The sequence below is a fragment of the Tursiops truncatus genome, chromosome 5 (assembly GCF_011762595.2).
Source record: "Tursiops truncatus isolate mTurTru1 chromosome 5, mTurTru1.mat.Y, whole genome shotgun sequence".
Taxonomy (NCBI): Eukaryota; Metazoa; Chordata; class Mammalia; order Artiodactyla; family Delphinidae; genus Tursiops; species Tursiops truncatus.
Window position 1 is genome coordinate 47,359,830 of NC_047038.1, and position 24,624 is coordinate 47,384,453.

Consider the following 24,624-nt stretch of genomic DNA (forward strand, 5'->3'; position numbering starts at 1 on the left):
GTAAAAAGGGACATCTTGAGTAATTAGAGAAAATAATGAACCTCAAATCAGCCTTTCTGTAGGCTACAACATATTTTAATTAATGTTTCAGTCAAGCCAAATTTGGTTTTTGCTTCTAGATGTCCTGAACTAAAGGTTATGTTTTAAATTCTGGGTTTGGTTGATTATCTTCTAGGACTGAATGTTCAATCTCTTTTTCTCTACCTGCTTGCCCTTTCTCCTTACCCATCCTGCCTTCTCCCCTCTTTCTGTCCCTGCCTGTGCACCCCTAACCACCCAACCCTCCCCAGGTCCACTTGGATGACGAAGTGTTTGAAAGAGGATTGAATGCTCTGGTACAGTTAAGTGTCGTTGTTGGCCCTTCTCTAAATGACCATCTGAAACATCTGCTTACAAGTGTAAGTACTGAAAAGATTAGGTAGGGATTGTGTATATGTATCTCTTCCTGATGTAATGGCTTCAAATTAATCATTAAAATGATTCAAAACATTAAGAAAACCTTATCATCCTAACCAAAAAATATAGACGTCAGACCTAGTTGTTCATAAAATATTTTTACTAGTGGACATGGAAAGCAGCCACATGAGCAAATTTAGAGTTGTAGTCAAAGTAAGCAGAAGTTGAATGGACAAAAATTCATGAACAGTGTGAGGACTTCATGGCTATGTGGACTGGCTATGAATTATAAGCAGAGCTTATACGTATTCTTGTGGAATTGGATATTGTCAAAGTGATGTTCTTCATCTTTTTTCTTTTTCTCTGTTTCACATTGTAAGTTTTTTAGTGAGTCTCTAGCATTCAGGATGAGACATTTTCCTGTTAGGAGTAGTTTAACCATATCACAAACTTATATTGGGGTACTCTGCAGTTCAAGTGGTCCCCAAGACCACCCTTAGGTTGAACAACTTGCTGAAAGGACTCATGGAACTCAGAGAAGCTGTTATTCAGTGTTGCAGTTTATTACGGTGAAAGGATACAGATTGAAGTCGGCCAAGGGAGGAGGTGCATGGAGCAGGGCTGAGAGAGACCAGGTGTGGAGCTTCAGTTGTCCTCTCCCAGTGGAGCTGTGTGGCCAGTGCTTGCATTTTCCAGCAGTGACGTCTGGCATGATGCATGGAGTATTGCCAGCACGGGAAGCTCACCTGAGCCTGGGTGTCCAGGGTTCTCATTAGAAGTTTGTCACATGGCATCACCGCCTGCCTGCCTGGTTGACCTTGGTCTCCAGCCTCTAGAAGTTGAGCTGATACCTTGTGGCCCGAGGCCCCCACTTAAATCACTTTTGTTAGCATTGACTATCTGGTGTGGCCCAAGGCCCCAGGTAAACAAAGACATTCTTATCTGGAAGGACCTTCCAAGAGCTTCAAGGTTTCCATCCAGGAGCCAGGGGCAAGGACCAAGCCTTTCTTTATGCAGAGTTAATCCTTTACCACACACACTGAAAGAAAGATTAAAGTCCTGGCTGGGATAAGCTGTAGCTAGAATTTCTCTGCATGCATCCTTCTGTAGTTCAGAGCAGAGACATCTATGTTGATCATAGTTCCACTTTTTTCTTGGACCCATCCACCTGAGAGATCCTAGAAGTGTATTTTTAACTTCTTATTCTGCAGATAGACTAATACACCCCAGGAACCACCTGGCTAAGCCTATGGAAAGAAGGGGTGGTGGTGCAAGTAGGGGTGCTGTGGTTAGAAATGGTAGGAGATAAAGTCTCACCATGGGTCTGGTGGGGAGAAGACAGAGTGAGACCAGACTCTCAAATGTTAACATATGGGGAGTCTCAGGACAGAAGGAGGAGAATCCTGGCAGATCCTTGCTTATCACCCTCAGGTCAGCAGGTTGGGTTGTAGCTGACTAACTACAGGAATTTCACAGTAATATGTAGAATGACTCATTGTAGATTGATTGCTTCCTTCAAACATTCAGCAGTTCAACATAAATCTGCTGTTCTCTGCCCTCCCATTTTGTGTCAGGTATCATGTGAGGCACAGGGAATATAATGCTGAACAAAACCAGATATGCCCCCTGTCCTTGTGGAGGTTGGTTTTTGTTTGGGGGAGAAATAAGTAACAAGGACGTCCTCTGAGAGAATTAGGATGAGGTGAAGAGGAAGTGACATGGAGATAAAAGGATCCTTCCCCCAACTGGAAGTTGAGCTTCCTAAACAGCCTCCCATTCCTGCCCAGTGTTGGCGGAGGGAGAAGACCAGATCAACAGTTAAACTATTTTCTTTTTTTTTTAAGGGACGGTAGCATTAATCTTTGGTCAGTCACATTCCTGCCCACAGCTCTGCTTTTCCTAAGACAAGGACTGACTGAAAGGACCTCTTCCCTTCATGGGGCGGCAACACTTTGGGGAGACCTAGCTACCACACTGGGCTTCACACCCCAGTGGGATTCCACAGAGGAGAGATCCTTGGAAACAAGACATGTGGAAGTTTGTCCCTGGTCTGTTAGCTACATACCATGAGGACCACTGAGGCGCTAGATGCTCCCTCCCCTCCCCTCATCCACCACCCCCTTCAGCCAGAAAGGCTCCACTTTCATGTCTCATAAACTTCTACATTAGGTGTTTATTTTAAGAAAGGACTCGTCTTCTAGAAAAAGAATTTCAAAACCAGTTACTGAACCTATATACAACTGATTTTCTTCATATGTGAAATAAGTCATATCCTTTCTGAGCTTCAACTCTGAGAGACTGTCCACTGACCCTAGGACAGTGATCCTCAAACTTGAAGGAAGAAAGAAAGAAATCACCTGGGAATCTTGCTAAAAGTGCAGAAGCTGGGCCTTTGTCCTGCGATTCTGATAGAGCAATTTATGGGGTGGGACCAAGAATCTGTACTTTGTAAATGGGCATCTGTGGTGGTTCTGATGGTGGTGGTTCATTGTTTGTCCTGCACTCCCATGCCTGAGAACATGGTCTCGAAGAAAGCAAACTTAAGATCTATAAGAGGTGCCTTTTCTGTTCATCCCCAGGATGTTGATAAGCCCAGCCTGTCCTCTCTTTTAGAGTTGCTTTTCTCACATTTTTAATCTTTCTGGGTGTCTCTTCTGACCCTCCCTAACCTTTGATGACCTGCTGAAAGGACCCATTCCTCAGTGCTCAGTGGTGGGAAGTATGCCGGGGTTACTCACAGATCTGGGAAGAGGAAGAACCAGAAACCTACTCTAGGACAGGGGCTTTATGTGTTTGATCAATGAGGAATTCTTGCCTGGGCTCCATTTTTATCCCCAGAAGGTGGAGCCGTGAGCAAGTCCTGCTGTAGCTGAAATGTTTAGGTCTTTGGGTGAGTGTTGCAGACACTTGGTGGGAGAACACAGTTATGAGTTGTGCCTGAGGGCCTGAATTGCGCCGTTTCTCTCTTTGCTCTTGTTCTCGCTCACCTGTGCTCTCTCCCTTCTTAGCCAGAGCTCCACCTGTCCAAGGAGGCCCCTTCAGGACATAGCTGGGGGTGATAGGTGGTCTTGTGGTTTTTAGTCTGATTCTTTTGCCTGCCACTGTTAACCGAGTTATTCATGTAAATGCTCTGTTCTGTTGTCTCTTCCTTTTTTAACTGTAGGAAACACGTGTGTTTTAGAAGCTTAGCTTTCCATCGTAGTCCTGCAGATGCTCTTGCAAATTACAGAATGGGAATGTATACAATTTCTTAGAAAACTTACTCTGGAAAACTTACAGTATGCTAGTACTGTAGTAGATTTTGTAGGGTTGGTATTGTTTCAGATAATAGAAATCCATTTTTTTAAACAAATACAGTGGTGTCTATTATATGTAAATTTTAATGAGATGTTTCCTAAAAGAAGCCTTGAAATCTAAAACAAATTAAGTGGGGTTTATGTACTTACTATACAGTAAAGACTCAATGGTATTATTTCTAGTTAGCCTATTAGTGAAGTTTTACTTATGTTTATAGTGAATAGTGTTACTTTTTCAAATCATTTCATTCCCTTAATCTTATTTGAAAAGCTTTCCAGGAGACTAAGGGACAAGAAATTCAAAGAACCAATCACCACTGCATTACAGAAGCTGGAGCAGCATGGTGGAAGTGTAAGTGAACATTATTCCCCATAAATCATACTTTTTAAACATTGCAATTGTACTATGAAATTGACTGAATAACATATATTATCTCACTTCAGGCTCAAGTAACCACGTGGAGTTGATATTATTATTCTCATTTTAGAGCTCAGAGTTTCTGTCTTGCCAAGGTCACACAGTTTTGTTTTGTCTTTCTTAATTGAAGTATAGTTGATTTACAATGTTGTGTTAGTTTCAGGTGTACAGCACAGTGATTCAGTTATACATATATGTGTGTGTGTGTGTGTGTGTGTGTGTGTGTACCCTTTTTCAGGTGCTTTTCCCTTATAGGTTATTATAAAATATTGAGTATAGTTCCCTGTGCTATACAGTAGGTCACACAGTTTATAAGCACGAGGATTCAGACCCAGGTTAACATAGGGCCTGTGCACTGCACCGTGCTTACTGTACCACACTCTGTGTAGTACAGCTGTACATTTTTTTAAATTTTGGTTGTATTTTGTATTTTGGATGTTTTTGCTTTGACCCTTGGGAAATTCAGAAAACAAAGGGATTAACTTAACTCGTTGAAGAAAATGTTATTTTTCCTTTCATTTGCCATCTTCTCTGTCTGAAAAATTTACAATCTGCCCATAATCGAAGATTGAAATGAGGTTCCCAGGTGGCTGCGTTGTTCTCTCTGGAAGGCATGTGTGCTCGCTCGAGCATGCTCACATGCACACAGAGGAATGATTCAGCTGACTAGTCTAGCTTGCAAGAAGGTGCAGAGCCGTGGGGGATTGCATTACTGTCTGTGTGTTGTGAAATAACTGGGTTAATTGAATTTTCATCACTTGAAAGAAGTGTTCAAATAATCTAGTCTTGGAAATATTTCCATAATGCAGTAGTAATTCCACCATGTTTTGGAGATTACATTTAATCAGATCTTAATGATAGAGTTGCATGTGATTATCTTAACATTGTAGAACTTAGTTACACTCTAGGTATTTGATTATAAAGAAAATTTGCGTGATCGATACAATCTTAAAACGGCAGATGTTTGAGTTTAAGCATTGCCTAAATTACTTAATTTGACCAATTTCAGTGACTTTTAAAACTGATTATATTCTTTTCGTGATGAATGCCTAGAATAAAGTTTATGAGGAGGAAGTCAGTCCCTGGGCTACTAGATGATGAATTTCTTTGTTGTGTGTGGGTCTAGGCGGAGGGTTAGCCTTCTGACACCTTGCTGAGATGCACAGAATCATCCCGCAGTCAATCCAGTGTCCCTTCCCAGCAGAAAGGAGATTCTTCTTGCTTACAAATGTGTTGTTCTGAGAATTGGAATGCGAAATAATTCGCCCTTTCCTCTCTGTGAAATGCAGATAAACACATGCTAAATAACATGGCAAGGCTTTTCAATCTGAAACTCTCCCCAGATGGTTTTCACACATCCTGTGCTGGTATGGGACATGGGCGATTAGAAAGGGGTGGGCCCAGCAGGTTAGATTTCTTGGGGGGGGGGGGGTGGAGGAGGGGATAGTTTTTGAGTAAATACAGGTTAGAAATAGCACACTAGGATTTGGAGGGGGAATACTGAGGATGTAGGTGACCAATCCAAGGGTCCCAGTGATAGCTAGCAAGGAAGTTCTCTTATTGCCACTCAATCTCATTAGTTTTTAATCATGCTAATACAGAATTTAAAAAGATTTTGAAGTTATAAGGACTATTAAGTGTTGTTTATTCCCTCATACTTTTGATCTTCTTGTTCCCCCTTCTAATGTCCTACATAATATTTTAGTAATAATTAATGTAATTGCAACAGGAAGTTTCAATCACATATCAAAGACTTCCCCTTGGCTTAATTATTATTGTGCTTGCTTTAGGTACTTTATAATCCATCATGAAATTAATGATGTTCTTTCCTTTCTAAAAACTTAAATGTTTACATCTTTCTCTTTCTTTAAATATTGGAGATGAGTCTTTATGAGAGATTCTTCTCAATATTATAGTTTCTCATTTCTTAAGGCTCACGTGTATCACAATGATGAAAAGACTCAACTTCTAGAGAAACTAAAATATCAGTTACAGACAGCCAGTGTCATTTTTTAGAACTAATCAGTTTGCTATCTGCCTTAAACTGAAATTGGTTCATTCTCAGCCTGATTTAATTTTCTTTTTCTGTTTTTTTTTTTTTTTTTTTTGGTGGTACGTGGGCCTCTCACTGTTGTGGCCTCTCCCGTTGTGGAGCACAGGCTCTGGACGCACAGGCTCAGCGGCCATGGCTCACGGGCCCAGCCGCTCCGTGGCATGTGGGATCTTCCCGGACTGGGGCACGAACCTGTGTCCCCTGCATCAGCAGGCGGACTCTCAACCACTGCGCCACCAGGGAAGCCCTAATTTTCTTTTTAAACGATATACACATTAGTCTTGAAAAAAATACATACACATATACATCCTGATCTTTATCGAGCAAGTAAGAACTTATTACATGAGAGGTACTCTATTGAGTATATTTTAGACATTAAACTCATTTAATCTTCGCTACATCCCTCAGAGGTGGATTTTTGTTGTTATCCCCCGTAAAGAGCTAGAAACTGAGATGCAGAGAAGTAATTAGCCCCAGATTTGACAGTGAAGTGACTGGCAGAAGCTGGATTCAAGTACTGGTAGTCTGGTTCCTAACTATTTTTCTAGTTAAATATTTTTAAACCACAAAAAGAGACAACGTATATTTTATTTAACTCAGAAAAAAAGTTCTGTTTCCATCATTCTGCTCCTATCCCATTTTGTGTGTTTGGAGTTTTGAATACTTTTTTAGGCATGCTCCTGCAAATGTAGTACCTCTTAGGGGAACCCTGCATGATACTAATGAGGCTAAATTTTTTTCTGTTGACAGGGAAGCCTTATCATCATCAAATCTAAAATTCCAACCTATTGCTCCATATACTGCTGAAGAAACTAGCCCTGGTGACAGGTGTTAAACGCTGACCACGGGTATGCACGGAACCTTTTCAGATTCACTTCACTTTATTCTTTTGTAAATCACAACCACCCTTCATTATTCCTGGCTTTAGATGAGTATACACAATTCCACTGAATCATAGTACAAGTTATTCATTAAAAAAAAAGAGTGGTTGATGGAAAACTATTAAAAAATAAGTTCTATAATAGTACAATCTCGTGGGGTTTATTTTTTCATATTTTTTATGGTTTGTGTGAGCAAGTTATTTGGTTTACAATGGATGTGTTTGTATATATTTCCTAGTGCCTTTTATATATAACATTTATACAGTTCGTGTGTAGCTATGCACTTACTTTTAGACATTTTGCCATTTCCGGGTTTTATATTTATCAAGTCTATGAAAATTTCAAATAGTGGACAAACATTTGTGAATTCACTGTTAATTATTGTTTGTAAATATGTATTTTATAACGTAGAATGCTTGGAAATAATTTTGAGTATTCTAGTTTTAAGAAAAAAAATTTTTAATGTGTAAGTTCTCTTACAAGTATGGTTGTTTATTACAAATCATTAAAACTACCTAAACTTTAGGTATTAATTTAAGTAAATGTTATTTTTGTAATTCATAGTCTGAAAATACTGATATTCAGTACATGAAGATACTCAGAAATTAAAATCTTAAAAGTCTTACATGTATTCAGTGATTTTGTTGTGCTTGCTTATGTTTAACAATTAATTCAGTTGAAAAAGCTTTTAAAACTTAAGTTACAAGTGTAGCTCTGAATGTTGATGTTACAGAAGCTGATTCTGGATCATTCTACAGGGAAAGGAGTAGAGGGAGAGAAACATCTGGGCAGGAAGAGCGCCGTTAGGGACCCGGCTGGCCACACCAAATCCAAGGCTAACAGACTTCTGAAGGGCTGGAGATTAGGGGCAGCAATATTCTGTCCCAGAAGCCTCGGAGAACACCCTTTCTTTGCTCCATCCTCAGGTACCAAGAGTGATCTCTTTGTAATTCTCATTTCAGATCCAATCTCACGGATGTAACTTAAAATACGAGGAGTTTCTGAAGAGTGTTAACAGCAGAAATGCTCCTCCTCCCTCAGAGCTCCTATCATTCCTGGTCCCCTGGCTGGCACACTCTGTCCTCAGGTGTCTAGTCACATCCTCAGGTCGCATCTGCTCACAGGCCTGCCTGCCCACTGGCCTTGCCCTGACTCCTCTATCCTTGCACTTAGCTCCACCCAAAGACCAAGATCTCTACCTTTTAGAAAAATGCCATAAGAAAAATGTAACGTTTTTAATCTAGTAATTATAAAATTTATTGTAATAAAGACCTGTAACATAGACAGTAGAGTTATAAACATTTTATTTGCTTTTATTTTTTCTTTTTGAAATACAAAATGTGCACATTGAATTTACACAAACACGTGATGGCCAAGTTCAGTGTACATGTATTGTACTACTCTTAATTTCTACACTGGTGATAGCAGGGCAGCTTTCAACATCCTATCTCTACACCAGAATAGATACCTGATTTATTGTTGCAAAGACAGTTGCAAATTTCCTCCTACTCTAGCCTCTTGGTCTTTGTGATATTTCTGCAAAACAAACAGGGAAGATGTGTGTATCTTTAGTAATATTGTGGCAACTTTACAATTTTGGCTTAAGATCATTAAAAATAATCTGAATTATTGGAGTTTTATGATGAGCTAAATCATAATACAATCCAGATGAGTTGCTTAGCACTTATATTCCTTTTCTATTAAATTTTGATATTATAGTTCTCGATATAATGGAATCACTGGTGCTTTCAAAGTGAATTCTGCTTGCTGTTTGTTCTTGGTAGGCATTAGGGTAGCAAAGGTTTGTTTGTCCCTAAATGGCATCTAATGTAAAGGTGCCATGAGGGAGTCAGGAAAGAGGATGGAATAGGCCTTGAATGCAGTTAAGGATTACTTGTTGCTAAGCATTGCCACATACTGGATGACAGATGTCCTGACCCTTTGCTAAGCCTGTGGACATCCTTGCTTTGTTTCACACCTTCTTGGACTTCCACTTAGTGACATAACAGTCAACCTGTAGGACTGAACAAATCCAAAATTACATACATCATGTAGGCCTTGGCTGTAATATGTATTATGAAAAATTAAGAAATGCTTATTAAATAAGCTTTATTAGGCATATGCTGACATCTGGTGATAAACTGACTTGTTTCATGTTATAAAAAAATGCCAGGTAAATGAATGTCTTTAACAGAAGGAAGCAAATCCAGAGAAACTGGGACTGTGTGTTTGTTTGTTTGTTTTTTTCCAATTGTAGTAACCTTGTTTTGTTTACTTAAAGTATAAATGGAATTACAGCATACAAACATGAAAACTAATATCTGGAAATTAAGTGCAGATGCCAGTATGTCAGAAAACCATTTAAAATCCTGGGGCTGAATACATACAAATGAATAGCAAAAAACACAGATATTTTAAAATCACCGATACTGTGAAAGCCTCAATAATCCCGTGGCTAAAGAATCAATAAAACTATATGCCAGATCCTGTTACTTTTGAATATTCACAGGGTATGAACTGACTTAGAACATCCCATGAACTCAGTGGCATTATGAGAAGGATGCAAATTTATAAATGGAAAACTCAACTCTTTTGGGGATTGCTTTATATTAAAACAAAGCTTGTTTGCATAATATGCCTCAGTGTAAAGCTGAGCAATCTATGCTAAAAGTGGTAGCTCCAGCTTTGTGTGATAGAATCGTTCACATTTGTCTGATTGAGGACGCATTCGACAAGTTAGATCACATTTTCAAAGAGCTGCATGGAGCGCATGATGTTTTCATCCTGTAAGGGAGAAAACGTGGAATTAAGTTCACCATATCGGCAAAGGAAAGTGCACTGTTTTGCCTCTAAGTACTGCCACCCTCCACCAACGCCTATGCCAAATGTTCAGATACTAGGGGTCTGCAAATGTAAATACTCTTCTACCCATTTTCCACACAGATAAGTATGGAGAGCCCATTTTGTTGAGTCTACTAGGCTTTAAACACTTTATCTAACTCTGACTCGGTGTTAAGAGGGGCTATTTCTCAAATTATTAATAGAATGCCAGCATGGAAACTGGAGAGGCGCAGAGCATAATCAAAGCGAGCAATGCAAACTGTGGCATTTTAGGTAACCGCCCGCCAAATCACAGAGACTTGTACACATGGAAGGATACAGGGTTTGTGTATGAGCCAAGAGCCAACTTCATAAAGATTGGAGGTTGGGGTTTAGGAGACAGGTTTGCAGTAATTACACCTCTCTTTCTGAGTCTGTTAGGGCTAAATCTGTGTGGACTTTGGGAATCTTTAAAAATGAATGGTCTCTCAATGCCAGAGAAAGGATTGTTTGTGAGAAACCATTGCCCAGTGTCTGCAGTTTAGCATGTTCCTTAGAAACTTAGGGGGACAGACTTAGGGCAGGATAGGGGCACTTGGAGATTGTGACTGTTTATAGCAGTGGAAAATGGTAGCAGAACTAATGATGCCTTCCACTACTAGATGCCAAGTAACAATACCACCATTAAGTAGGTTGATATCACTAAGTTCGTTCAAAGACCGTCGTATTGAAATGTGAGTTGAGAAAAAGGCAGGCATCAGGAAAGGGAAAGTATATCAACTTGAAAATAATGAGAAAAACTAAAGCACCAGCAAACTTCTTTGTCTCCATAATTTTTTTTTTCTTTTTTTTTTTGCGGCATGTGGGCCTCTCACTGTTGTGGCCTCTCCTGTTGCGGAGCACAGGCTCCGGACACGCAGGCTCAGTGGCCATGGCTCACGGGCCCAGCCGCTCCGCAGCATTGGGATCTTCCCGGACTGGGGCACGAACCCATGTCCCCTGCGTCGGCAGGCGGACTCTCAACCACTGCGCCACCAGGGAAGTCCTGTCTCCATAATTATTTTAAAAATTCTTAATCGTGATTCTACCCACGTCAAGTCAAATAACTAGGTATGCTAATACTGGTCTGCCACCAGATGGTGGAGAACCACATGGACTTTTCCTCAGGGAGAATTTTCTGCTGTTTAATTTTGTGACTGAAGACCATTACTGGTTCAGCCAAAGACATCTGTTGTCCACATACATTGAAGCAATGATGTTTCTCTTAGAAATCGGATATAAGTTTGGCCAGTGATACACTCTTGGCTGTACTGGAATTCTAAATCTATGGAGGATACGGTAGACAAGTTACATGTTATATGCTAGTTCTGGGGAAAGAACAGTTCAAGTCTCACATATGTTTTATCCTCAGTGATGAATATTGTAAAGGATCTGAAGAGCAAAAACACACATGTGCAACCTTCATCTCTCCAGGGCTTCCCTCATAGCCTGCCTTGGGATAGACAATGAATGCTGATGAACTGAATGTGCAAATTGGTGATTGTTTTCACAGTGGTAGGCTTACTCATCTCAGCTATGTAGAAGTGGTGATCTTAGGCATATGATCTTTATACTTTGCTCAGTTCATGGTGGCTGGCTGGAAGGACCAAGTTCAGCTGTTAAGGAAGCAAAAGGGATAGTTCCTTTACTATCGTTACTTACTTTTTGGCAACTTTCGATGAATTCATCTATGGTAACGACTCCATCTTTATTTTTGTCCATTTTCTGTTCAGGAAGAAAAGAACAAAAAAATTTGCTCAGACTTACCCCTTGATACCCTCACCCTGAACTGAACAAGCTGAAGCTGATGAAAAGAAAGCCCAGCTGCTTATTTTATGGGGAGGAACTGCTTCAGAGCACAAACTAGTAGCTTCTTAGTGATAAGAATCGTGGCTGACTGATTTTAGGCTGTTGCCTTTTCAATAGAATGTGGTATAGATCTAGAGTCACTCTGTTCTAGTAAAATCCTGCCCTCCAGCTATGACAGACTTCAGGCAACTTGCTGAAACTTTCAGAGCCTTGGTTTTCTCATCTGTGAGATGGGGCTAATGAGGATTTATAAATAACCTCATAGGGGCTTGTGAGAAATGAATGAAAACAAACACCCCAAAACATATGAGACATGGCAATTACTTGGTGTTCTATCCAGGACATGGTGAGTGTTCAATAAGTGGAGTTATCAATATTATGATAAATTCAAAACCAAAATTACTAAATTAGTATGATGGTAAATATTCTATAGTTTTGTCTCTTTCAGTAAAAATTATTTTCCTGTACATTCTTTTGAATCATCATGATGCTTTGCAAACATCAGGAAATTTGCTCTTAATTTCACTTCCTCTCTGACTTCTATTGCATTCCTACCTGGAAAAATGTTTCAACGTGTTGTCTGGGAGCATCTTCTTTGAGGACAGGATATGTGCATTTGCCCATCATATCGTATATCGCTTTCATTATATCAAGCATTTCCTGAAAAGGAAAAGGCAGTCACATGAAGCCTCATGCAATGTGAAAATAAACCACTCCGAGAAGCTTTGACAGATTATCCCTACTCAATTTCAAATTTTTTATTTTTCTTTGATTCTTCATTAAATGTCTTGGTTGTCCCAGAGGAAAAGCCAATGGCCTTATGCCGTAAAAGCAGCAGAATCAGAATGTAAGAATCAAGTCGGATCTTGGTTTCAAAATGAATAAAATTCCCATGTATCTAACATGATCAGGAAAGAAACATTCTGGTTTAATGTTTGGACTTCTCTAGACTTCACATTGGCTATCTTTGCTTTATTGAGTTATCATATATTTTATATGTTGATTATCAATTTCTGTTTATTGAGAATAAAATAAACTCCACATCATGAGAATTATACTAAAACTGATAAGTCTCAAAGCTCATTAGGGTTTTCATTGTGTTTTTCCTACTGTGGCTTTCACTAAAGTCACACATGTAGATTAGTCAAAATATGACCGTGGAAACACTTCGAAATTTTAATTTTTTAAATTAAAATCTAGTTTTTGATTTGTAATTTTCAATCTTAGTGAAAATAATATCTAGTTAACCTAGACATTCAGATTTATTGTTTACACTTGTTTCCTTCATATCGAAGTTTCCACAGAAGAGTATGGATTAAGTCAATAATATGGACGTAATATATATTTACTTCTGAGAGTATTCAATTCCATTTTAAATGATAAAGCAATTTGTAGTTTGTAAATTTTACGTGAAGCCCTTTAAGATGTTTTGAGCATAGAAGTTTGTTTGACATAGAATTCATGTGATGTGTTGGGTGTAAATGGTAAGAACAGCATGTTTGTGTTAAACATAGAAAGGGATAGAAAGGGATCAAAGGACCAAGAGATACCTAATATCCTGGAGGCACCTGAGTACTAAATGTTTACTGTGTACTAAATATACAAGAGACACTAAGTATCCAGGAGATATGCTCGATATACCTGAATACTTAATACTCATGAGGTCTTAATTAAGCCACCCATTTGTGAGACCCATCTGGCCCCATGTGTCTTCTGCTCAACAAATAAAACCCATGGCCATTGATCAGGTTAATTGTCACATTGTAACTGTGGTCAGGTGAACTTGTCCCTGTGTCTTCAATAGAGCAAGTTGATGTCATTGGCCCAAGATACCTTCTATTTGAAGAGCCCAATGCTCAAAACTCAACTCGGGGGAAAGCTAGTGAGAGAAAGAGGACATATGGACATTGAACCACATCCAGGCTTCAGGTAATGTGGTCTTTCAACCCTACCTCCACTCCATCCTAAATTTGTTATCTTACCCCATCCTGCCCCCCCCTTGCTTCTTGCTGTGTTTTAAATTAATTTATTAAACCACTTGATATGAGCATCTGAATTTGGTCTGTGAGGCTTCCTTTTTAGATAGCCCACGTGGGAGTTTATTTGGGGCTCCACTATCACATCAGGTCATTTCCCACACAGTACAGGTCACTACATAATCCACACGATTTTAAAATTACATCTGTTTCCATATGGACCACATTATATGATAGAAAAAAGGTTACAGGCCAAATATTCTAACGTGTGGATATATTTTCTTCCTATTTGATTCCAACTACTATCTTTATTCCATGTACAGTATTCATTAAAATGCTATTAGGAAATCAGGATGTAATCCTTCTATTTTTTTTTTTTTTTTTTTCTGTGGTACGCGGGCCTCTCACTGTTGTGGCCTCTCCTATTGCGGAGCACAGGCTCTGGACGCGCAGGCTCAGCGGCCATGGCTTACGGGCCTAGCCGCTCCGCGGCATGTGGGATCTTCCCAGACCGGGGCACGAACTCTTGTCCCCTGCATCGGCAGGTGGACTCTCAACCACTGTGCCACCAGGGAAGCCCTCCTTCTATGTTTTATATTTACTTTGAAGATTAACCATAAACTGTTTCTAGCATTCCAAATTTTTCATCAGAATATTTCCCCAGCACTACAGAAAATATTTTAGACTTCCTGAAAAAGTGGTTCTAAAATAATAATTGCGATTGTTTAACATTTTGAAGTGAAAAAATGAAAATGGTCTGAAAGCTAGCTGTGTTGGTGAGGCATTTCTTACTTCTTTAGTGATGTAGCCATCTTTATTTATGTCATACAAATTAAATGCCCAGTTGAGTTTTTCTTGTACTGTCCCCCGGAGCAAAATGGAAAGACCCTTGATGAAATCCTAAAAAATAAAAATAAAAATATAATTTGATATGACATTTCTAAAAAAGAAAAGTAAAACACAAACTCTAATATAATTCTCTGTCAAATGATGGAAGCAAGGGTTACAACCCTCTGGATTTTGAACCATTTATTTATAGCAAAATGGTCCATGTGTTCCTGACTATCTTTTTTTCCAGAGATTTTTTGTGGGCATAAACCACTCCTTAGGTTTAATATTCTTACTTTCTAATTGGAAACTGTGACTTAAATCAACCTTGGAACTGGAAATTGTGTCAGAACAGACACCCAAACAACAAGACGCATGTGTATAAGTGGTATTACTTTCCACTACAAGTGCACACAATTCTTTTACTGAAAATCTAATAACATTGTAACTTTAAAAATACAAGCACATACATAACACAGTTCCCATGAACAAGATCTGCTAACAAGAAATATGGGCTGTCCTTAAGATACAGGCCAATTGAAGGCTTTATTTAGAAATCAAGTTATAATATGCATGGGGGCAGAAGTTAAGAGAATGGAGCTGAAAGCCAGGCTGCCTGAATTCAAATTCCAGCTGTTTCATCTGATAGCTCTGTCCTCAGACAACTTACCATCCTTTTGCCTCTATTTTCATATCTGTAGAAGGGATATGTTAGTATCTACTTCTTAAATTTTTTATGAGGATTAAAGGAGTTAAGCTGTTTATAACAGTGTCTGGCAAGGGCATCGGCTATGTGTTTGTCCAAGTAAATGGAAACCTCAGTCAGTATCACTGTTAGGCTGATATGACTGAACGGCAGGCAAACCAGATTAACTTGATCAAATTCATATATATTTGTTGTTCTGTAGGCAGGGTTAACATTACAATATGGTGAATTCTGATCTCACATAGAACTGACAATCTGTAGTTAGGTAGGAGTGAAAGAGCAGAAGGTGTTACCAAGGCCAAGCTTTCTCTGCTCCCCGCAGGACAGGCCAGTAAATCTTGAGACGAGGTGTTGAGGCAAGGAATATGACTTTATTCGGAAAGCCAGCAGACCGAGAAGATGGCAGACTAGTGTCTCAGAAAGACCATCTTATCAGGGTCTGGATGCCAGTTTCTTTTATAGAACAGAGAGAGGGAGGAGGTGAGGAAGTAAAGTAAAAAGGCCATGAGTCTTGCAAATATCTCCTGGAATGGCCAGCCTCAGGGAGGGGATGTGTTAATTTCTTCTTTTCTTGCAGCCATTCACAGGTGGACAGAGTCAGGATGCTTCCCTGAACAAAGGCACTTTGGTTTACCATTCAGGCAGAGGGGCAGTGTTCCCCGAGGCAGGCCATTATGTATAGACAGTATCCTTTTAGTGAACAAAAGCAACGGGGAAGCAAAAGCTAAAGTAAAAGAAACAGATCCAACATGTAGTCAGATTTTGTTCTTCCCTGTAACAAAGGGAAATGCAGAAGTGGCCTCTGGGTGAATTTGTATTCTCTCTACATTTTTACATTCCAACATTTTGTAATTGTTTTCCTGTCTTAATTTCTTTAAATGCTTTTTTTTTTAATGGGTGACATTCATGTAGTTCAAAATTTTAAAATATATAAGATTACTGATAAAAAGTATGCCGCCCATTCTTGGACCCTAGTCACCCTATTTCTTTCCCCTAGACAACTGGCGTTAGTAGCTTCTTGTATTCACTTCCAAAGAGTTTTTGTGCATATACAAGTGTAAGGCATATTTATTTACACAAATGATAGTCTAACAGGCTGTTCTGTACTTTATTTTATTTTTAACTTAGCAATAAATCTTGGAAATAACTCTTGTCTTTTTCACTGTTGCATATGTATGAATATGTCATAGTTTACTTAACCAATCTCCCATTGATGAATATTTAAAGATTTCCAATCTTATTAAAAACAAAGCCACAAAGAGTGACCTTATACATACATAACTTACATTTTGAACAAGTATATCTGTAGGATGAGTCCCTAGAAGTGGAATTGCTGGGTCAAAGGATTTGAACATTGGTAAATTTTATAGTTATTTTCAAATTTCCCCCCAAATTTCCCTCTCAAAATCTGTATATGAGAATAGTATAGCTTGTCAGTACTATATGCCATCAAATTTTTTATCTTTTTCAATCTTAAAATTTCTTTTTCAGATTACTTAAAATTTGTTATTTATTATGAATAAATTTGAGCATTTTTTCCAAATGTCTTGATTTATAGAAACTCTTCACATATTAGTGAAATTAGCCCTTGTCTGGGATATATCTTCAAGTATTGTTTCCCAGTTTATCATTTCTTTCAATTTTTATTACATTGATTTTTGTAAAGTAGGCATCTTTTAGCTTTATATTCTAGATTTTGTCAGCCTTTTACTTTATATTTTTTGGTTTCTGTCATATTGAAAAGACCTCTCCCATTCTGAAGTTATAAAAGGATACTCCCATGTTTTTGTTCTAGTACTTTTAAGGTTTACGTTGTTACATTTAAATCTTTATTCCATTTGGAATTTACCCAATGTTTTTAGATAGCTGTCTGGTTTCACAATATTATTTGTTACCCACTGATTTGAGATGCAAGATTTATCATATCCTTAATTCTTTTATGTATTTATATTTCTGGAACTTATGTTTTATTTCATAGTATATCTGTTTATCTAAGCACCTCTACTACATTGTTTTAATTATTAAAACATTTTAGTAATTTTAATAGCTGTAAGGGCTATTTCCTCTTAACCCTTCTTTTTCAGCTATTTTCTTTCCATTTTTCCTTATTTAAGTATTCCACCTGACCCCTATTGGGATGTTTATTGAGCTGGAGGTAAATTTACAGATCAACTTGGGCAGAACTGACAACTACATGTTGATGAGTCTTCCTATTCAAGACAATAAGAAACCTTTCCCTTGTCCAGGTTGTGTTTGTCATTGAGTATGTTAGTTTCCTCTTGCTGCTATAACAAACTACCACAGATTTGGAGGATTAAAATAATACTTGTTTATTATCCTCCAGATCTGTAAATCAGAAGTCTGAAATGGGTTTTACTGGGCTGAAATCAAGTTGGAGGCAGAGCTGCAGTCTCCCCAGTGGATCTAGGGATAGAATTTGTTCTCTTGCTTTTTTCAGCTTTTAGAGGCCACTTGCATTGATTGGCTTGTGGCCCTTTCCTCCATTTTCAAAACACAGTACTCCAACCTCCTGTTGTAGTATCTCCTCTTTGCTACCCTGATCTTCCTGCCTCCCTCTTACAGGGACCCTTGGGATTACATTGGGCCCATCCAGATAATCCAAGGTGATCTCCCCATCTCAAGATCCTTAATCACACCTGCAGAAAACCTCCTTTACCATGAAAGATAACACATCCTACGTCCGGACATTAAGATGTGGACATTTTTGGTGGGTCTTTATTCAGCACACCAAACTCTAATACATTTTAAGGCCTTTTGTTTTTTCCAAGTTGTTCTTTCACATTTCTTAGTTATATTTATTTCTAGGTATTTTAATCCTTCCGTTGCTGTTATAAAGGAGGCCACAAGAATTCCTTAGTAGGCAGAAAAAAGAAGAGACGCAGGCAACAAATCTTGAAAATAAGTTTCTCAGGAGGTAAGAGAGGTCAAGAGAAGAAAGCATTTCACTAGGAAAGGATGGTTCATCTTGATACCAATCTTCTGGGGAATGAAAAGAGCTTACTGAGTCAGCAACATGGAGGTCACCAGTGACTAAAGGGAGAAGCTTCAGTGGAGGGGAGGGAGCAAAGAGTGATAGAGACTGTTAGAAAATTCACCAACCATGGCTGCATGTGAAGACAGAGGGACAGGGCTATATCTGAAGAGGAGGACAGGATCACAGAAGAGAGTTTTGAAGATGAGCACTTTAAACACTGAAGGGACGAATCTAAAAAGAGGAAAATACTAAAGATGTGTGTGTGTGAGAGAGAGAAAAAGACAGAGAGAGAGAAGTGGACTACTCCTGCGATGGTGGGAGAGATGGAGATGGTCTGCCCTGGGAAGAGAGGAGGCACATTTCCTCAGCTAATACAGAAGGAAGGAGAACACCATGCAGATGCCCACAGCTGAGAAGAGGTGGGAAGATGAACGAGTCCTCATCTGAGACCTTTAATGGGTGTTGTCTGCTTGGGAGTGAAGGACATGGTGGAAAGGATAAGAACTGAAGGTTTGAGGAGAGACAAGGAGGCAGCTCTGCTCCTGGACAATAAGGTGACTTGTGCAAATTACGGGAAGCTGCAGCTCCCTCAAAATATTTCTCTGCCATCTGCTGGAAAATTGTTGTAATATATTTAAACCTGTAGTATATAATATACTGTAATTAAGAGGTAATGACCCTCCTTGGAGTTGTGTAGTATACAACTTGCAAACTATATAAGCTTTGGCTTTTTTGGAAGGTATAAAATAGTCACTGCAGAGCATGGGAAGGTAGGCTTACCAGAGAAGGATTGCTGGACAATTTTGAAAAGCCAGATGAGGTGGATGGTTATCAATATAATCCTTACCTGTCACTTCAAATCACAAAGTAATAGTTCTATGCCTTTAGCTGAAAAGAGAGGCTGGACACAACATCCATGAAGATATGCTCAGAGCATTGGTTTTCAAGATGTAGATTGCTGCAGAATCACCTGGAGGGCTTGCTAAAACAGCTTGCTGGGTCCCACCCCAGAGTTCCTGATTCATTAGGTCTGGGGTGTGGCTCAAGAATTTACATTTCTAATAAATTCCAAGGAGATGCTGATACTGCTGGTCCAGGGATCACACTTCGAGAACCACTGGCCTGCAAGAACCATCACTGGCATTGGCCCCATCACCAAGCAGAATAGGCCAGAGCAACAATGGGAGATTTAAAGTCATGTGTGGACTTTTGTTGTTTGCCTCCCTAGTTGGCCCCTATTGCCATTTGGTGCTCCATCCAATTCTGTGGAAGCGCACTCCATCTGTGGCTCTAGTGATGGAGCCATGCCCTGGGCAAAATCAGGAAGCACCTTTTATTCCTTTGGTCAAGGCAATTGGATCTGTGGTTGGCCTGCAACTGAACCCAGTCTACATGAGTGATTTTCAGGACTTCTGCTAGGAAGGGGTATGACAGAGATGCTTTTTCTTTCCTGCCTGGGGAAAAATCAAGCCTGGAGCTCAGGAGCTGCTGGCATCTTCTTGTAACCACGAGGGAGCCCACTCTTAGGTTGCAGCCAGACCTATCTCTGGACTTCTTATTCTTTTTTTTCTTTTTTTTTTAAATTTATTTATTTTATTTATTTCTTTTTGGCTGTGTTGTGTCTTTGTTGCTGCGTGTGGGCTTTCTCTAGTTGCGGTGAGTGGGGGCTAATCTTCATTGCGGTGCACGGGCTTCTTATTGCGGTGGCTTCTCTTGTTGTGGAGCATGGGCTCTAGGCACACGGGCTTCAGTAGTTGTAGCACATGGGCTCAGTAGTTGTGGCTCGCAGGCTCTAGAGTGCAGGCTCAAGTGCAGGCTTGCGGGCTTAGTTGCTCCGTGGCATGTGGGATCTTCCCGGACCAGGGATCGAACCCGTGTCCCCTGCATTGGCAGGCGGATTCTTAACCACTGTGCCACCAGGGAAGCCCCTGGACTTCTTATTCGCCAATACAGTTATATTGTTTTTGTTAGTGTATGATTTTCTATTATTTGTGAAAAAAAGTACCCTGATTCACAAGCTGACATCTAATTCCCATCTTTCTCTTAAATACTATGTATCCTGAAACTGCATACATTGAAAGATAGCTATGAACCTTGAACACCCCTCTCTCTTTTAATATACCATCTTGCAGGATGATATCAATAAACAGTTATTTCAGAACAGGAAATAACTATTTGTGCAAAAGGAAAATGAAAGACTCAAGGTATCTTGTACTGTTCTTGCTCCATGCTTTTCTGAATGGTAATTGAAATCTGTCAAGCAGGAGTTACAAGGCTAAAAAAAAACCAAACAACTCTCAAGAGTACTTTTCACAATCACCTTACTTTTGTCTGTGAAAGGTTACATCTGTTCCCTAATGTACAAAACTGATAGATGGGGATTGGTACTGAATTCTGGTTTCTAATATCTTATGATAAAGGCAATAGAAGGAAAAAGGCATAGAGAAATGACCCTATAATAACCTAGTCTTGTTCTATAGTTAGCTCTGTTTATCGACCAAACCTTTAATTGGTGCCTTAGTGCTGGTTACATACATTCTGCCCACCATTCCCACACGAGGAGCTGCATCAAAGACCCAGCCTTGAGAGAGTATGTGTTATTGAGACCATCTAGATGGTATACATGACTGGACCCAGGTAAGGCCTGGAAAGTCATACATGTGTTTAGTATATTTCTTACTTTATGCTTGCTTTTACATTTTTAGGAAAATTTTTAAAGTTGTTTATTTTCTCTGATATGACCTCCCTTGACTGGAGTTAAACTTCCATAGTGGTTGAGGGATACAATTTCAGGTACTACCTAAAGTTTGCATTTTTGTTTGGAACTAATAAAAGATATCAACATGTCTGAAAAGGAAAAATGTATATTTCCCAAGATTTGTAGCCTAATTTTATCAGGTGAAAGAGATAAAATACTTACCTTGATTGATATACAATTCTAGTTAAGTAATTTAATATCTTAAAAGATGAAACCAGCCACATTAAGCTAGAGGAAAGTGGTTTGATCTCCCTGAAGGCCATTAAAAATTAAATAAGTTTTAAACAAAAATCACAAATATATAATAAATGTATATGTAAATATCATGCTTGATGTAGGTAAAAAATACAGAAAACTATAGAAGAAAGTTGCAATCACACATAATCCTATCACCTGTTCACATTGAATATTCCCACTCTTTTTTAATGCATACTTTGGCATATACTTATAGTACAAGCCATATATTATATATAAAATTATATTTATTTCACTTAAATTACAAGCATTTTCCAATATCACTGACAATTCACTGTGACATCATTTAAATAACTACAAAGTAGGTTTAACTGTATGAAATTGCCCATATTTTTTATCATGTTTGCCAAGAATTTCATATGATAGTTTCATATGGTCTTATCTAATAATACTAGCACAATGAATTTTGGACACTTTGGACCCCAAACCACAATAAGAATTACAATTTAAATGGCAGCCTAGTACTTAAGCAAGCACACACACATACACACACACACACACACAAAATCATACACCAGAAACTAAAGTTATTAGTCTATTTCCATTTCTCTTCTATTAATTTTTTAGTACTCTTGTCATTAATGTCTAAATCAATTTTACCACCTGGTAATCACTGCAATCTCGAGTGTGAAACACTGCTTTGTCTTATGAATATATTCTAATTTATTTAACCATTCTTTCTTATTGGTATATATGTGTATTAATTTAAATTTTTCTTTATTGTACATGACGCTATAGTAAATACTTTTCTCCAACTATTTCCCATCATTCTGACTTATTTCCTAAGGAAAGATGTGGAATTCCTGGGTTAAAGGGCTCTGGGAACACTGAAATTTATTAGTAGTAATGAGGACAGTTTATCGATAAGTGTGTGGGGCTTGGTATTAGGCAATTTCTATGCATTACTTTATGTCAGCCTCACATAACCATAGCGAATAGGTATTGTCATCCTTATATTAAAGATGGAGGCTCAGAGAAAATACGTGACTGAGGCAAGGGATGCAGCCAATGAGAATTAGAGCTGGAAACTGAACCCAGAACTCTGACTCAAAGCCCAGGCTCTCATTTTGTCTAGAACTGAAGCAATGGGCTGTGGTTACACAGAAAAGTATGATATAAACAAATGCTACATCTCTTTTTTCTGATACTATAGGACATAATTGTACGGTGATATGGAACAGTGACTCACAGTGATTGCAATTTTACTAATAACATTTGCAGAACGTTTGGAGGTACCAGGAATTCATAATTCTTGCCATGAAATGACATGGATAAATGAATTAGAAAATGGCCTTAGCTTTTAAAAAGGGAAAGTGAGTCAGTATGTGAATACATGTGTGACTAGGAACAGAATAAGAAGATAAGATCAGCTGAAGAAGAATCCCAACAGTTAGATGCCCAGGAAACAAAAGAAAATAGAGTGAGCAAGAGAGAGAGACAGAGACAGAGAGAAATTGATACCAGTTCTCTGAGAGAGACTGACCAGTTGTTACAGGATCACTAACATTACTGAGCATATTAATTGTGCCAGACCATTTTCTAAACTCTTTAGATTCATCATTTAATCTGACAACGAGCTTGTGAGATATCTATCCTTATTATTTCCATTTTACATTGAGGAAATTCAAGCACAGAGAGATTGAGGAACCTGCCCCAGGTATCCCAGCTAGAAGTGGTAGAGTTTGGATCGAGCCTTCTGACTCACAAGCATGTGCTTTTTCAGATGAGAAGAGATATCTGGCACCTCCTTGGAGATTGGAGTGTTAAAAGAGGAGACTGAAAAATTCTAGGACTGGGTCAGAAAAAATAGAAGATGAGGCTGGAGCATCTTGTAGTGTCCAAAAGTAAGGAATGAGCAAAGAAAGAAACAAAACAAAACAAAAAAATAAACAACCACAATGATGGGGCCATGTTGAAGCCAACTGCAAGAGCTTCCAGTGGCCCAGCTGGAACAATTTAAGCAAAAAGATAAAATATTGAACTATAACTCAAGTATAAAATATATGTCCATTTGTCCACACCGATATGAATCACTGGTGGAATACATTCATAAATGGAGGAGAAGAGACAAATCCTTCTCTTCTTTGGAAGAGAAGAATTCCAAATCAACTATGTGTACACTCTACCCTTAAGGAGTCGGAGCATAACTCCCAATCTGTAAGTGTGATCTGTGTATAACTTCCTTCCAAAGAGTATGGTTTGGAAAGAGGGATAAAAGCATAACTTTACAGTAAAGAAATTACCAGCACTACTTCAACCAGGTGATCAAGTTTTAACATCAAACGGTCATAAATCATGTTGATACTATGGACTCTTGTTATGTAATAATAAAAGCACCTTACCTCTGTGGTCTTCCTCCTCAAAACACATATCCCTATTCCAATCATGAGAAAAAACATCAAACAAATCCCAACTGAGGGACATTCTGCAAAACACCTGACCAAAACTCCTCAAAACTGTCAAGGTTATCAAAACAAGGACAATTTGAGAAACTGTCACAGCCAAAAGGAGCTTAAGGGGACATGGTGAGTGAAGGTAATGTAAGATCCTAATAGAATTCTGGAACAGAAGAAAGCCTTTTGGTAAAAACTAAGAAAATCGGAATAAAGCATGGACTTTAGTTAATAATAGTGTATCAACATTAGTTCATTAATTGTAACAAGTTTACCATATTAATGCGTGATGTGAATAACAGGAAACTGGGTGTGAGGTGTATGGGAACTCTCTGTACTATCTTTGCAGTTTTTCTGTAAATGTAAAACTGGTCTAAAATAAAAAGTTTATTTAAAAGATGATTTATAAAAAGAGGGACCTGACCTTCAGACTTTTGAAGCAGATAGAGATATTTATTGGATGCTTTTTCTCTTGTCCCTCTTGTAATAATCTTCTGCTACCCCAACTTTCATTAAACATATCAGTGTATGATAAGAGGGATTCAAAGAACTTGCCCTTGGGGGCCACAGGAATGTGGACAAGGGCAGCCATGGCTGGAGGAGCTGGATACCCCACAAAGACTATAAGGACAGAGCAGGCCAGAAGGACAGGGTGACAAGCAAAAACTAGGACACATGCAGCATGGCCACAGTCCTTGGGAATCAATAGAAATGCATGGGTGAGGCCCAGGTTGAAGAACCTTTATGGCAAGAATTGTTGGATTCTACAAAAATTAGTCATGAAAATGGGGGAATGTCAGCTCCATAAGGACAAAAATTTGTGTCTTTTGTTCACTGTTGTATCCCCAGCACGTTGAATATATATATATATATATATATTTTTTTTTTTTTTTTTTTTTTTTTTTTTTTGCCACCCTGTGCTGCATATGGGATCTTAGTTCCCAGACCAGGGATTGAAACCGCACCCCCACAGTGGAAGCACGTTGTCTTAACCACTGGCC

At 38.8% G+C, this 24,624-nt stretch overlaps 2 protein-coding genes across 12 annotated transcripts in view; one reads left to right on the forward strand and one right to left on the reverse strand.

Moving 5' to 3' along the window:
• The window catches only part of PACRGL (parkin coregulated like), a 51,688-nt gene that overhangs the window by 11,474 nt on the left and 15,590 nt on the right, over positions 1 to 24,624 (forward strand). For 6 of the 11 annotated variants that reach the window (XM_073805120.1, XM_073805114.1, XM_019928412.3 and 3 more), the window contains 4 exons: positions 291 to 398; positions 3,964 to 4,044; positions 7,778 to 7,970; positions 13,517 to 13,641. In XM_073805120.1, coding sequence (XP_073661221.1) covers positions 291 to 398; positions 3,964 to 4,044; positions 7,778 to 7,970; positions 13,517 to 13,623 — 489 coding nt within the window. In that variant the 3' untranslated portion in view covers positions 13,624 to 13,641. Of the gene's footprint in view, positions 1 to 290; positions 399 to 3,963; positions 4,045 to 6,913; positions 7,012 to 7,777; positions 7,972 to 11,636; positions 12,059 to 13,516; positions 13,642 to 15,799; positions 16,826 to 22,953; positions 23,204 to 24,624 lie in introns of those variants that run through there. The other 5 variants (XR_002175036.3, XM_073805115.1, XM_073805116.1 and 2 more) reach the window with 5 other exon arrangements.
• KCNIP4 (potassium voltage-gated channel interacting protein 4) overlaps positions 9,602 to 24,624 on the reverse strand; it is a 231,601-nt gene continuing 216,578 nt past the window's right edge. Inside the window, exons 5-8 of the mRNA XM_019928419.3 lie at positions 14,481 to 14,588; positions 12,268 to 12,372; positions 11,566 to 11,628; positions 9,602 to 9,828 (exon numbers count right to left, since the gene is read on the reverse strand). Coding sequence (XP_019783978.1) covers positions 9,781 to 9,828; positions 11,566 to 11,628; positions 12,268 to 12,372; positions 14,481 to 14,588 — 324 coding nt within the window. The 3' untranslated portion in view covers positions 9,602 to 9,780. The remainder of the gene's footprint in view (positions 9,829 to 11,565; positions 11,629 to 12,267; positions 12,373 to 14,480; positions 14,589 to 24,624) is intronic.